Source organism: Bolinopsis microptera, chromosome 11 (genome assembly GCF_026151205.1).
Source record: "Bolinopsis microptera isolate Bmic1 chromosome 11, MBARI_Bmic_1.0, whole genome shotgun sequence".
Taxonomy (NCBI): Eukaryota; Metazoa; Ctenophora; class Tentaculata; order Lobata; family Bolinopsidae; genus Bolinopsis; species Bolinopsis microptera.
The window spans coordinates 2,047,949-2,061,232 of NC_087082.1; the positions used below are offsets into that span (position 1 = coordinate 2,047,949).

General features: G+C 36.8%; 2 protein-coding genes across 3 annotated transcripts in view; both read left to right on the plus strand.

Annotated features, from left to right (window-relative positions):
* Nucleotides 1-3,655, plus strand: part of LOC134822755 (protein amnionless-like) — an 81,542-nt gene extending 77,887 nt beyond the window's left edge. For both annotated transcript variants that reach the window (XM_063833997.1, XM_063833996.1), the window contains 4 exons: nt 1,937-2,104; nt 2,213-2,342; nt 2,545-2,608; nt 2,710-3,655. In XM_063833997.1, coding sequence (XP_063690067.1) covers nt 1,937-2,104; nt 2,213-2,342; nt 2,545-2,608; nt 2,710-2,877 — 530 coding nt within the window. In that variant the 3' untranslated portion in view covers nt 2,878-3,655. The remainder of the gene's footprint in view (nt 1-1,936; nt 2,105-2,212; nt 2,343-2,544; nt 2,609-2,709) is intronic.
* The window catches only part of LOC134822751 (heat shock protein 75 kDa, mitochondrial-like), a 76,993-nt gene that overhangs the window by 2,024 nt on the left and 61,685 nt on the right, over nt 1-13,284 (plus strand).

Genomic DNA, 13,284 nt, shown 5'->3' on the forward strand with positions numbered 1-13,284 from the left:
CATTGTGCTTTGGATGTCTGTTTTGGGGCTCTTCTAATTGCCCATACTTTATTAGAATCATCACAACAATTACCATATAGAACATTCCCTCCTGAACTGCAGGTATTTGTAATAATATCAAATCTTAAACAAAAAACTTTAATTTAAATTAAATTAAACATTAAATTACTATACATTAAATGACATTAAATTAATATCAATAACCATCTGATCAAGCAGAGACTGACAGTTTGGTTACTAAGTTTAGTAGTGACTAGTGATCCTAATTCTGTTTCTAGTATAGTTATAAATGGAGACTATGTTGCAATAAAAAGCAATTTACCGATTCAGATGCTCATGAACAACAATTCTACATGGCAACGCGCACTTGCACTTTATACCTGGCAATTTATGGATACATAGGGGTCGTTCAAATATTACGTAATCAGCCGAAGGGGGAGGGGGTTTCCAAATGCTTACGGTTGATTACGGGGGGGGGGGGGGGGGGGGGGTTTGGTCGTTGATTACGTAACCAAAATTTTCTTTTTTACCCTCTAGAATAATAACAATTAAATTCAATTTGACAATATTTTAATTCAATTTCACTGTGATAGTGATAAAATTTAGAGATTAATCGGATATCCGACTATAGCAAGTAGTTTAGAAGGTGGTTGGACGGATATCAATCATTAATTTTCAGGAAAAATTCTCGAGGGCTAGGTCCTGAAAAATGTGTTTGACTAATTAATGATCAGGGTGAGAGTCATTCTCGATGCGTACATTGAAAGGCAGTCTCCCAGCTTCCAAACTCGCATTGCATAGGGGAGACCTGCCCTCCGAGATCGAATTACAAAGGGGAGCCTCGACTCCAAGATCGTATATCGAGGGTGAGGTGGGGACTCCGAAATCTAGATAGAAAACATGAAAACTTATGAATTTCGGAGACTTTTGAATTTCGGAAATATTTTACTGTATTTTTTTCAGCTTGGAAAAGCAAAACGTAGTACCAAATTTAAAATATTTGAAAAACAGATTTTTTTACAAATTTTACAAAATGTATACAACATACAAGGGGCAGGGGGACCCTTGTGTTCGAGCTGGAAAATTGTTGAAGGTTTAAAAAGTAACGTGACGTCGTGACAGTTGAGTGTAGATTGATTAATCATCATCCTGCTTTACTAGGTCGAAATTTTGTAAAAACTTGGGTTTTTACAATTTTTTAATTTTAAAACGGCATAGAATTCTCCATTCTATGTCATTGACCCCCCTACTACAACCGGCTGCTAAAGTAAGTAGTTTGAAAGGTGCTTGGACGGATATCATAACAATGATTACGGCTCATCATGATCAGGGTAGCATGAAACGTAAAGAAATATGATTTCCAGAGAAAAAGTCAAAGGGGGGGGGGGGGGGAGGTTGGGTCTTAGTTACGGTTGATTAAGGAGGGGGGAGGGGGGAATTGCTGAAATATTGATTGCGTAATATGTAAACGACCCCATATTTATAATATAAACTCCAAAAGATGCTGTGAAGGATGCACATGCAGCAAATCAGATCATGACTCTGTTAGTAGGGCACCCTACGAAAGAAATATAGACTTTTGGAGGTGTCGTCTGAATATATACTTATTTTTCAGTATTTAAATACTTAGGGGGACAAAAGCTTGGCGTGAGCGGGGAGCACCAAGCTTTTAAAACATTTAAAGATGGGAGAAAAGTTCAAAAGATTCGTTACAATACTTAGTACTTAATACAATAGATTCATATTTAGTACTAATATGGGGAATGGGGGCTGAGGTGGAGACGTGACAGCTTGTCGCTATTGTTACTTTAAACTTATCAGATTGGGAGGATGTTGAGAAGATAGCTTTTCTGAAGAAAATAGTGTGCGTACCTATTCTACCCCCCCCCCCCCCCCCCCCCCCACCCGGCCCCTACTCAGTTCAGTAAACTTTCAGACGGAATAGAAGGTGCTGGGTACGAGAGCTCTAAGATAGCATCTAAAATCCGCAACTACATAGTTGATTACGACATAGTACGCGCTTCTGAATTGTTCATCGTTCAAAGTCACCTGCAATTTCATCCGGATCGTACTGAAGCTATCGGATCACCTCAGGCACCGTCAGGTAATTTCTTTTGTTTAGGGGGTTACTAAAGTGCTTTTTTGCGTGAATCACAGAGTTCAAGTAGATAATTACCCCTGATATTTACCCCTGACAATTACCCCCTGATAGCTGGTATACAAAGCTGGGTTTTGTACGTTGTCCTCAGTGTATCCTTCGTTCTCCTCATTATCATAGTTGTCCTCCTCTTCAAGTGTTCACGTCGTTACAGAGAAAACACCAACAACCAGCCTCACGTCAGGTACGACATTTTATTTTTGGGGGTTCTACTTCTAGCTCAGTTTGTGAAACGACGTTTTCTTTTTGTGGGTTCTACTTCTAGCTCAGTTTGTGAAACGACGTTTTCTTTTTGTGGGTTCTACTTCTAGCTCAGTTTGTGAAACGACGTTTTCTTTTTGTGGGTTTTAGTTCAACTTTAATGTTATATGTCAATTATTCTTCAGACTGGATCACGGAGTGCTGCCCCGGGCCCTTGATAGGAGATTCAAGCCTTGCGTTCCTGCTATGGTTTGTATTTTTTAATTTTTACACCTATTCATAATTTATCATAATTTTTTATCTACAGCAACCAATCACTGCTCAGTATTCACTAAACCAACCAATCCCAGGATCAAGATATCCCCACGTACGAGGAGGTGCTGATGGAAGATATGTTGACACGTGGTATTGCTCCTGATCAGCCTCGTAACCAAGAGAACGTACTGCGCGCGGCACCACGTCGTCCTGGTTACGCCGAGATTCCTACAACTGACATATGTGATCGTGCCCGTGTCTGACAGAAGTATAAGATGTATTATCATGGCAGATCTGTCACACAGATCATCTGTGTGAATCGTGTAAAAGCAAGATATCTTTCCTCTTCATTAATACTCTCTGAGTTATGAAAGTTTGAACCGTTGAGTTTATTATTATCATACTCTTTGGTGATCACAGAGAATTTTTATTCCCGAAAACATTAACTTGTTTAGATATTATAGATTGAGACTGGTGGCTTGAGAACTAAGTTATTGAATGGGCCACTTTGTGCCGCGACTGATTGCTGATGACGCCACAGATTATCATATTATGACATACTGAATGTTATATTAAATTATTTGATTTATATAAAATATAAAATAATGATAAATATATATTTACGTGAAAATGATATTTGAATTAAAATAATTTTCACAAAATTTTCAGATGGCTGTTATTTATTTTAATACTTGTCCACGAGATGTATTTATTTATTAAGTGATAAACGTCGGAATTTCGGGGGATGATGAGCACTCGCTCTTCAACATTTGACTGTTTTATGATTATATTTCATTTCAGAATAAATCAATCCTGGCTTTAGCTCACCCCTCTGCAATCTTGAACAATATAAATCAATTATTCTATAAGTATAAATTATGTTATATTTAATATGTATATTTTTTAAAGGACATTTGCGATTTGTAACAAATATGGAAGTTGAAAGGTTCATTAAGTGCACTCAACTTGCACTACGTATTACAGTATTTAATGTGAAATGTTTACACAATATTACACCAGGTGATCCACAAATTACAGAAAATATGTTTATTAATAGTCCTTCTAATAATCCATAGTAGGTATGGTTCTCCAGGCCAAAGAATGGATCTTTCACAAATTTTCTTAACTCACTAGCCTCTAACTTGACATCGGTTACGTACCTGGGGACCTCAGGCTACCATGTTCACAAACACTAATAGAGATTAGGCGGAAGGCGCAGTTTATATCTCCGCCAAAAGCACACTCCCCAAATTGCGCGCATTGCTGTAACTTCTTTCAAACTTCATGAATCGACATAAATTATTTTGCAATGTATTCACAATTCAGAGTTAATATATGCACGTATACAAATCACTTGGAATACTTTTGAAAGAGAATAACAAACTCAAAAACGCTATAGACGTATTTCTCCATAAAAAGCAAAATAGCGTGAGAAGCTTTGTCGAGGTGCCTCGAAAGTGATCTTAAACGATTCCCCGTTCAATTTTGGTCGGAGAACTCCAACTTAGTGCATAATCAAGGAATTTATAGACATATTTCATACATATCAAATTGGATGTGCTTTTGGCGGAGATATAACGTGCGCGGCCTTATATTAGGCGGAATGACAGGCGGAGCGCCGCCCAGTAAGACATCGAACGCCCTTGCCAGAGCTGGGTCATTTGTAATAAACCGGAATGCACGCCGAAAATATTTTACGAACATCACCCGTTAAGTGCACGAGAGAGGCCTGCTCATTACAACGTGTAGCAAAAGAGGCTCGCGATCAAAAGAGCGCCGCACACAACAGCTTGATTGGCGTGCCAAATAACATGTAATTAGTAATTGGATTCGTCGACGGTCTTGATGCTTGAATATTTGAAACAAATATTCTACTAGTACTAGTATCACCCTAAGTACTAAATATACTTTAATATGGTCATCCCCATTCCCCATTTTACAAAGTTTTTTAATGCTATTAAATATTGACCATTGTTAATGGTCTGGCCCGGCGCGCGCTACTTCGAAGAAATTTAGAAGAGTTACATCCGTCAAGATAAAGCAATTTCTAAAGCAAAACGCACAGTTTTGCTAGTACCTCAGTTAAGTTTTTCAAAATTGTCCCATGCATGATCTTTTTAAGCCCGTGGTAACAGGGACGAAGAAAGCCTTCACCTAACCATGTGCTTTCGCGCCACTGCGGGCGCCCGGGCGCGCTTGTTTCACCGTGAGGCGGGCACGCGCTACTGCAAGCGCAAGGGCTCTGGATCGGATAGAGCAAAAGAAAGCCCGTGGTAACAGGGACGAAGCTAGTAGTATTCTTTGAAAGAACGTGATTACCACAAAACCGATCAAAATGACGTTAAAACAATCTTTGCACGTGCATCATGCATGTGTGCATTAAAACACCGTTGCTATGGAACCTTTTGGTTGTTACCTAAATTCCTATTTTTCATCTAATTTGTACGTGGGCGGTCGTACATACATACAACAAAAATAATTCTCTGAATTATAGTAGAGATAAGCTTATTATAGTTTATAGTTATCGGTACAAAGCAAACTATGCAATTGTCAAACTATAAGTTTCATGTTTGAAAAGCAATCCTCAGTGACATAATTAACATAAAAATGGCAAACATAATACAACACAGTGCTCCTTTATCAAATTTTATAATTAACAATTAACAATTACTCAATACTACTAAACCTATATAAATAACTACAAATCCTAATAACTAATAAATACTAACTAAATATGTCTAACTAAGAATTTCCTAGAGTGCCTACATTTAGAAATAATTTCTGATCTTTTATTAATAATGCCTGGGGTTTTAAGTATGTATAGTTTCTCGTCTAAGCAGAGGCCACAATGCCCCGCTCCAGCCTTATATTTCTTCGATTTAGTAATAATCTTCCAGTCTATGCTATATTCAATCATCTTCTCCTTGAGGTCCCATATCAATTTTGATAACTCGGTACTCAGTCTGTGCTTAGAATTCTTAAAACTTTGACGATGATTGTACCACCGTGTGACACGGTATTAATAAAAGATCAGAAATTATTTCTAAATGTAGGCACTCTAGGAAATTCTTAGTTAGACATATTTAGTTAGTATTTATTAGTTATTAGGATTTGTAGTTATTTATATAGGTTTAGTAGTATTGAGTAATTGTTAATTGTTAATTATAAAATTTGATAAAGGAGCACTGTGTTGTATTATGTTTGCCATTTTTATGTTAATTATGTCACTGAGGATTGCTTTTCAAACATGAAACTTATAGTTTGACAATTGCATAGTTTGCTTTGTATTACTGGGCCGCGCTCAGCCTGTCATTCCGCCAAATCTTTATTTATTCATTTATTCATTATTATGTTAATGAACATAATAGCCTGGGGTCCTCAGGTAAGCTTTGTACCGATATTTCATGCTCCTAGCTACAGCTAGTAGAGCCCTTTTTCTATAAGAGAAGAAAACCAGTTGTAGTTTATAGTTATATATATTTATAGTTATAAAAATAGTGCGCAACAGGGACAGACTAAAAGTTAACATTAATCAGCCCAGCGCATTAATTGACGATGTCAATTCATCTCAGCTCGGCGCGGCACAGTAGCGCATCTCGCCGATCTAGACCCAGGAACCCTGACCGGATGGGGCTTAACTTTGAAAGTAAAAGAGTTGGAGACTTCCGGTTTTTTGTAACATGTTCCTCTTTTAAAAGTAACGTTACCTCTCCAGGAGGAAAATTCAAGACAACGTAATTGTTGAGTTATCTCAAAATCTCCAGAAAAGTCCCCTTTCGGGCCGATCAAAAGTTTGCAACTTTAACTTTGCGGATTCCTGTACTCTGGTTGGCTGAATTGTGTTGCACGTGGTAGCTGCTTGAACATTGGAATACGCCACGCGTGCAAATCATGCTTGTTGTCGCGCGCGAGGTCGAGCCGTCTGTTTAAATTAAACCAACTCTAGTACCACCACCAGCCGGTAACTTTTCCTGGGTACGAAGTAACCAATTAGGGCTACTAAATGCCGAACACAAGGATATTTCGTATTCGGATCATATGCCTGCAGGCTGTCTGTCGCTTAAGACCATGGTCGCTCTTAACTGAGCGATAAGTGACGTTAAGTGAGACCGTGAGCATCACTTCTTGCCAATTTGCTTTTGAATTACGGCCCAATCATGAAGTGAAACAGTACAAATTGTGTTTTAACGGCAAAATACAGCGAATTCTAACCCTTGAAAGTTGTAGGTTTGGAAGATCAATACGGCTGCTTTAATTCTTAAAAGTCTTAAGTTAGAACGGCCAAAACACCCTACTCGGCGTCAGCCAGCTGCACCCAGGAACCCTGACCGGATGGGGCTTAACTTTGAAAGTAAAAGAGTTGGAGACTTCCAGTTTTTTGTAACATGTTCCTCTTTTAAAAGTAACGTTACCTCTCAGCTCCAGGAGGAAAATTCAAGACAACGTAATTGTTGAGTTATCTCAAAATCTCCAGAAAAGTCCCCTTCGGGCCGATCAAAAGTTTGCAACTTTAACTTTGCGGATTCAATTCCTGTACTCTGGTTGGCTGAATTGTGTCACGTGGTAGCTGCTTGAACATTGGAATACGCCACGCGTGCAAATCATGCTTGTTGTCGCGCGCGAGGCCGAGCCGTCTGTTTAAATTAAACCAACTCTAGTACCACCACCAGCCGGTAACTTTTCCTGGGGAGAGAAGCCTCATTGAGTGCGCGGCGCGGCACAGTAACGCATCGCGCTACAACCAAGCGCATAGTAATCAAATAAATAAAGTTTCATTTTATACCTTCACATAGCCATGTGTGATGTGTATACGCGTACTGCGTGACACGCTTGTTTCGCGCGCTACTGCAAGCGAGAGGGCTCTAGTTAGAGCAATTTTATACCTGGCGATTTATGGATACATATTTATAATATAAGAGACTACAAAAGTTCATTGACGATGTCAACCCTTCCAGATCGTTGCTCGGTGAAGCAGAGCAACGATGCGAAGCAAAAATGCTAGTTTGCGCGGCGCGTCGAAGCGGCGAAGTCCTCCAACTACAAAAGATGTTACTGGGCCGCGCTCAGCCTGTCATTCCGCCAATATCTTAATATATTATGTTAATGAACATAATAGCCTGGGGTCCTCAGGTAACAAAAGATGCTGTGAAGGATGCACATGGAGCAAATTAGATCATGACACTGTTAGTAGTTAGTAAAAGATTCTTTACAATACTTGAGATTCCTATTTAGTACTAATATGGAGGCTGAGGAGCACACGTGACAGCTGAAACTACAATTAAATCTGACAAAAATTATGATAATTCAGCCAATTGTTCCTATTTAGCTCATAACACTGTCAATACGGATCTTCCAAAAGCTTTTGGGATTCAGAGCATTCTTAAAATTGTTATATAATTGTTATATAATAGAATGTTATATGGACACGTTCATTGAAGTTTGAGGATATTGGTAAATATTAGTGACCCTACTGAATGGCACGATGATGTAAAATGTGTCACACTATGAAACTATATAAACCCTCTATGGTTAGGATAATCGTTTCATCCTCTAGATAAACTTTGTCGCATAACGATATCTTTATCAGACGATAAGATATCGCTTAAATACGGCCGGCAGTGAGTTGTAAACTTTGTCACACTATAAAAACGTGACGGAGTTTATATGGACCCCTTGTTGCCGTGTTTGACCAAATTTTCGAATTTCCAATTCATAGAATAGCTGTATATGACTATTATCTACATATTTAGCGACTTTTTTCCTTAAATGGTAGCACCATGTAAACTCCGTCACACATTTAAGAAATTTATATAAGGGATGTTTATGACATCCTGACAAGAAATGCCGAATAGTCTAGCATTATTTTGTGAGCTGAATGTGTTTAGAATTGTTCACATATTTCATTGTTATAGGCAAATACAAATACAGAAGGCAGAAATAGGTAAATTTAGTCACATAAATTTGTATGATATCTCAACATGTGTGAAATTGAGTAAATATTAGTATGCCAACTTAAACACCCTATATTACGTACTAAGGATCAATTAACAATATTTCAACCATACGCCGGTCATATAAATTATTATATGGCAGTGATATGTTAACATTGGATAAATTTCAACACCTGAACAGGGTAAAAATTTGTAAATTTCGTCACACAAAAATATTATAACTTTATTTGCTCCGTGTTGGCAAAATAACTAATTTATCGACATAGTGATGGTGATAAAGTAACATTATATACTAATTGAGGTATGATTCTTCAAAATAGGGGCAAGAAATGTAAATTTCGTCACATCAGCCATTGCATTAGTTAGATAGATTTTCTTTCATATCAACTGCCCTTATTATAGTTGGAATGGATGTATACAAGAAATGTAGAAACCCATGCCAATTTTTCATCACATTGAAATTATACTGTTGGGACAGGAAAAGTGAATTTCGTCACATTTCAGTAAATTAGTCAAATTAAACTCAGCATTGTTAAACTTGAGTTCTAATTTGCTGAACATAATCAACCAATAATTCCTGGAAGAAAATCGAATTTTAACTGAGGTATGGTTCTTCAAAATAGGGGCAAGAAATGTAAATTTCGTCACATACGTCATTTTAAAATTTAGATAGATTTTCTTTCATATCAATAGTCCTTATTATAGTTGGAATGCATTTATACAAGAAATGTAGAAACCCATGCCAATTATTCATCACATTGAAATTATTGTACTGTTGGGACAGAAAAGGTGAATTCTGTCACATTTCAGTAACTTAGTAAAATTAAACTCAGCATTGTTAAACTTGAGTTATAATTTGCTGAACAATAACCAACCGATAATTCCTGGAAGAACATTGAATTCTAACCGAGGTATGGTTCTTCAAAATAGGGTCAAGAAATGTAAATTTCGTCACATACGCGTACGTCATTGTAAAATGTAGATACAATTTCTTTCACGTGAACAGTCCTAATTGCAGTCTGAAATGATTAATACAGAGGAAATATAAAAACCCCTACCCATTTTATAATGTACGTAATATGTTAATCACAGACTATTTCATTCTATAATCATTGTTTCCAAATTTAACCTTTTACGATGTCGTATATCATTTTGTGACGATGTTTACATCAACTGCCCTATACTTGAATCAACTGTATCCGTGTATCGTCCTTATATAGAGTTTTCCCGCAAAATTTATTATTTAACCTATTTAAGATGTCGTATCATTTTGTGACGATGTTTACATCTACTGCCCTATACTTGAATCAACTGTATCCGTGAATCGTCCTTATATAGATTTCCCCCGCAAAATGTAACCTATTTACGATGTCGTATCATTTTGTGACAATGTTTACAACATTTGCCCTATACTTGAATCAACTGTATCCGTGTATCGTCCCTATATAGAGTTTTCCCGCCTTCCAAACCAAAATCAGATATAAATGATTTCGGAAATTCACCCAGAATTTCAAATTCCATATTATGTGACAGAATTTACATCATTTCCCAATAACCGAGTGCATATATTTGCTAACTTTTCAAAACAACATATTTTAGGGCTATGATTGGCAGAAGAACCATCAAATAATGAGTTGAAGGGGGTTTTGAGGACACCTCACAGTAAAAAAGAGGTCTCGTATTCTGAGTGTGACAAAGTTTACGAAATATTGCCTTAAAGCCGTTCGATCACTGCCCTTTAACCAATGTTGAATCATAATTGTTATATTGACCTAATCTACTATATTTTAGACCAAAAAATGCTCATCGGGCAGCTATGGTAAACAATGTCACAAAAATGTGACATTTTTTACATTATAGTGCCTAAAAGCAATACATTTTATTTCTGAGCAGTGCATATGGGAGTATGGGTCACGTGGCTAATGTTCAGAACTTATGAACATGCTAGATTAATAGATGCTAAAATTAAGCCACTATCGTCGAAAACGCTATTTTAGAAATTTACCAATATCCTCAAACTTCAATGAACGTGTCCATATAATAGAATGTTTGTGTTCAACTTAATAAAGCCTTCATATTTGGTCTTTATTCATTTCCACATCAGAGCTGTGTTCAGCCTTCAATGTATATATCTTTTTTACCAACACAATAACCAAGACAACCAAGAGCATGATAATCACAGCTTGACCGAAATTACCACAAACCAATATCGTTTTCAACCGAATCGTCTCTCCTGGCTTTGCATCGGGTTCCACACACTTCAAACCATGTGTCTCTTCATTTTGGCACGTGATATTCAAAGTAGATTGGAAGTCAAACTCTTTGAAGCCGTACCCAGGTTTGCATCTGACTGAGATGTTGCTGCCCGGTAAGTATAGTGGTAGTCTACCTTCAACGTTTCCATTAGCAACCTTGAACTTATTTCTTCGACACAAGGCAAGGTGCTCTTCAGGGAACAGAAGTCTCAGGTTGCTTAAGCGGATATTTGAGGTCCCAGGGTAGACGTACCTATCCAGACTTGTTATTGAGAAGAAGCAATTGTTGTTGTTTTCTGAATCAATGGGATCTAACACGCTAGATAACTGGAATATTGTTCCTCTGATGATTTCAAAGAGCTGATTCACATTATCTTCTTGACAGAGAGTTAAAGAAGCGATTGATTTGGTGTTTTTAAATTGTGCTTCCAAACAATACCTCAGAGAATCTGCTTGGAGGATTTTAAATCTGGTCTCATTTCCACTTTCTTTTTTCTCAAATAGCCATGAGATAGCTGATGTACAACCTTTCCAGTTTAACTCCATCGACTTTCCAAATCCTAAACACTGTCTATTGTCAATGTTTTTCATCAAAACTCCCTTTGAATCCTTATTTGTTGTTGTTGCGCTTTTGATTGTCCTGCACGGCACTGAAGGACTTTCCTCAAAATTCATCAAGCAGTCCATGTTTCCTAGAACATCAAAAGATGAATGATTTACTTGAGATGACGAATCATGAAGGGGAAAGCTGTTGTGAATGCTGCAAGGTTCTTAGAATTACCGGATCTGGAGGCTCCAGCTTCATTGTGCTTTGGGTGTCTGTTTTGGGGCTCTTCTAATTGCCCAGACTTTATTAGAATCATCACAACAATTACCGTATAGAACATTTCCTCCTGAATGCAGTTATTAACCAAAACGTGCGCTATTAACTAATCAACATAATCATGCTCTGCTTGATTGGACCGTAAAAGATTTTCAATGAAACAAGAAATTTAATTTTAGCACATTTTTACAGAAAAAAAAGATGTTAAAACAATTCATAACATATAATGCCCATTTGGTGTATGACTTTTTGTCCTTGACTGCTTGTTTGGTTTTGGAAGGACAGGTAATTAACGGGGCAAGGAATGCGTGTGCCTGGAAGCTTTTGCACACACCGAAACGCTAGTTCAGTTAAGTTTTTAGAGACAAGGCTCACATTAGGACTAGAAGAAAAATTGTTAGCAGACATTAGGGGTTCAGTTCATAGTTTTTACTATAGGTTGCAGTCTTGTTGTGACAAAAAGTCTACACTATAACATGCTTTAGTTTATATTGTGTAGTTCAAGGATATAAGATGCAGCTTCAAGGTGGATATTGGAGAGTTGGCGAGAGATTATGGCCTTTGTATCAATGGTTATAATAAGCTATAAATATCTTAAACTCTACAGTGCTAATTAAAAATGTCTTTATACTTCATTCTCAAATTAAATCTTAAAAATTCAAAAATATGCATTCATTTTATTAAAACTTTCTCACACATACTTTACTCACAGGACAAGACTTGGAAAACAGTAGCCACACACATCTCAACTAAATTCCCTTAGGCTAGTGTTTTCCAAGTCTTGTCCTGTGAGTAAAGTATGTGTGAGAAAATTGTAAATAAAATAAATCTATATATTTTTGTATCTTTGTATTTTTGAAATTCAGAATAAGACTGAAGTACCCTAGGGCCAACAAATTTGGGTCACAATAAATTTGGTTACTATAATTTTGGTTACCACAATTTTAGGCACAAATTTCGCAAATTTTTAGTCTGCAACAATTTTAGTCTAATTTTTTGACTTTCGAGACCATTTTCCATTTCATTTATTTGATTTTTCCATTATTAAGCTATTTTTTTCAATTTCGCATATAAAATCATACTTTAAAGTGAACTAAGTACAGACAACGGAACACATGTATCAGAAATTTCCCATGGGCCCACGTGCACACCGCGCGCCAAACGGTCACGTGGACAAATTATCAACCTCGTGATCCTGTAACTTACACCATACGCGCGTATTTTGGTAAGTAGGAATATTCTCGATCTGGGAACATTCCAACGGGGAGCCAATGTTACATACATTAGTTACATATCATAGCATATAATTTCTTATTACATGCAGTAGGGACCTGTTATGTGTACAGTTAGCGATATTTAACTGTTTATCATAAACATATGATAAAGTGTGTAAGCTCAATAAAATTTAATTCATATATGCTCCATTAAAATTTTGGTCAACTTCAAAATTAGTCGTCAAAAAATTTAGTCACATGAAATTTGGTTTACAACAATTTTAGTCAAAAGTTTGACTAAATTTATGGTAGACTAAATTTGTCGTTCTTAAGGTATAGTGAAATGTTTAATTAGCACTGTAAAGTGTAAAGTTTAGAATATTCAAATAAACTATTATAACCATTAATAAATAAATAAATAAATAAA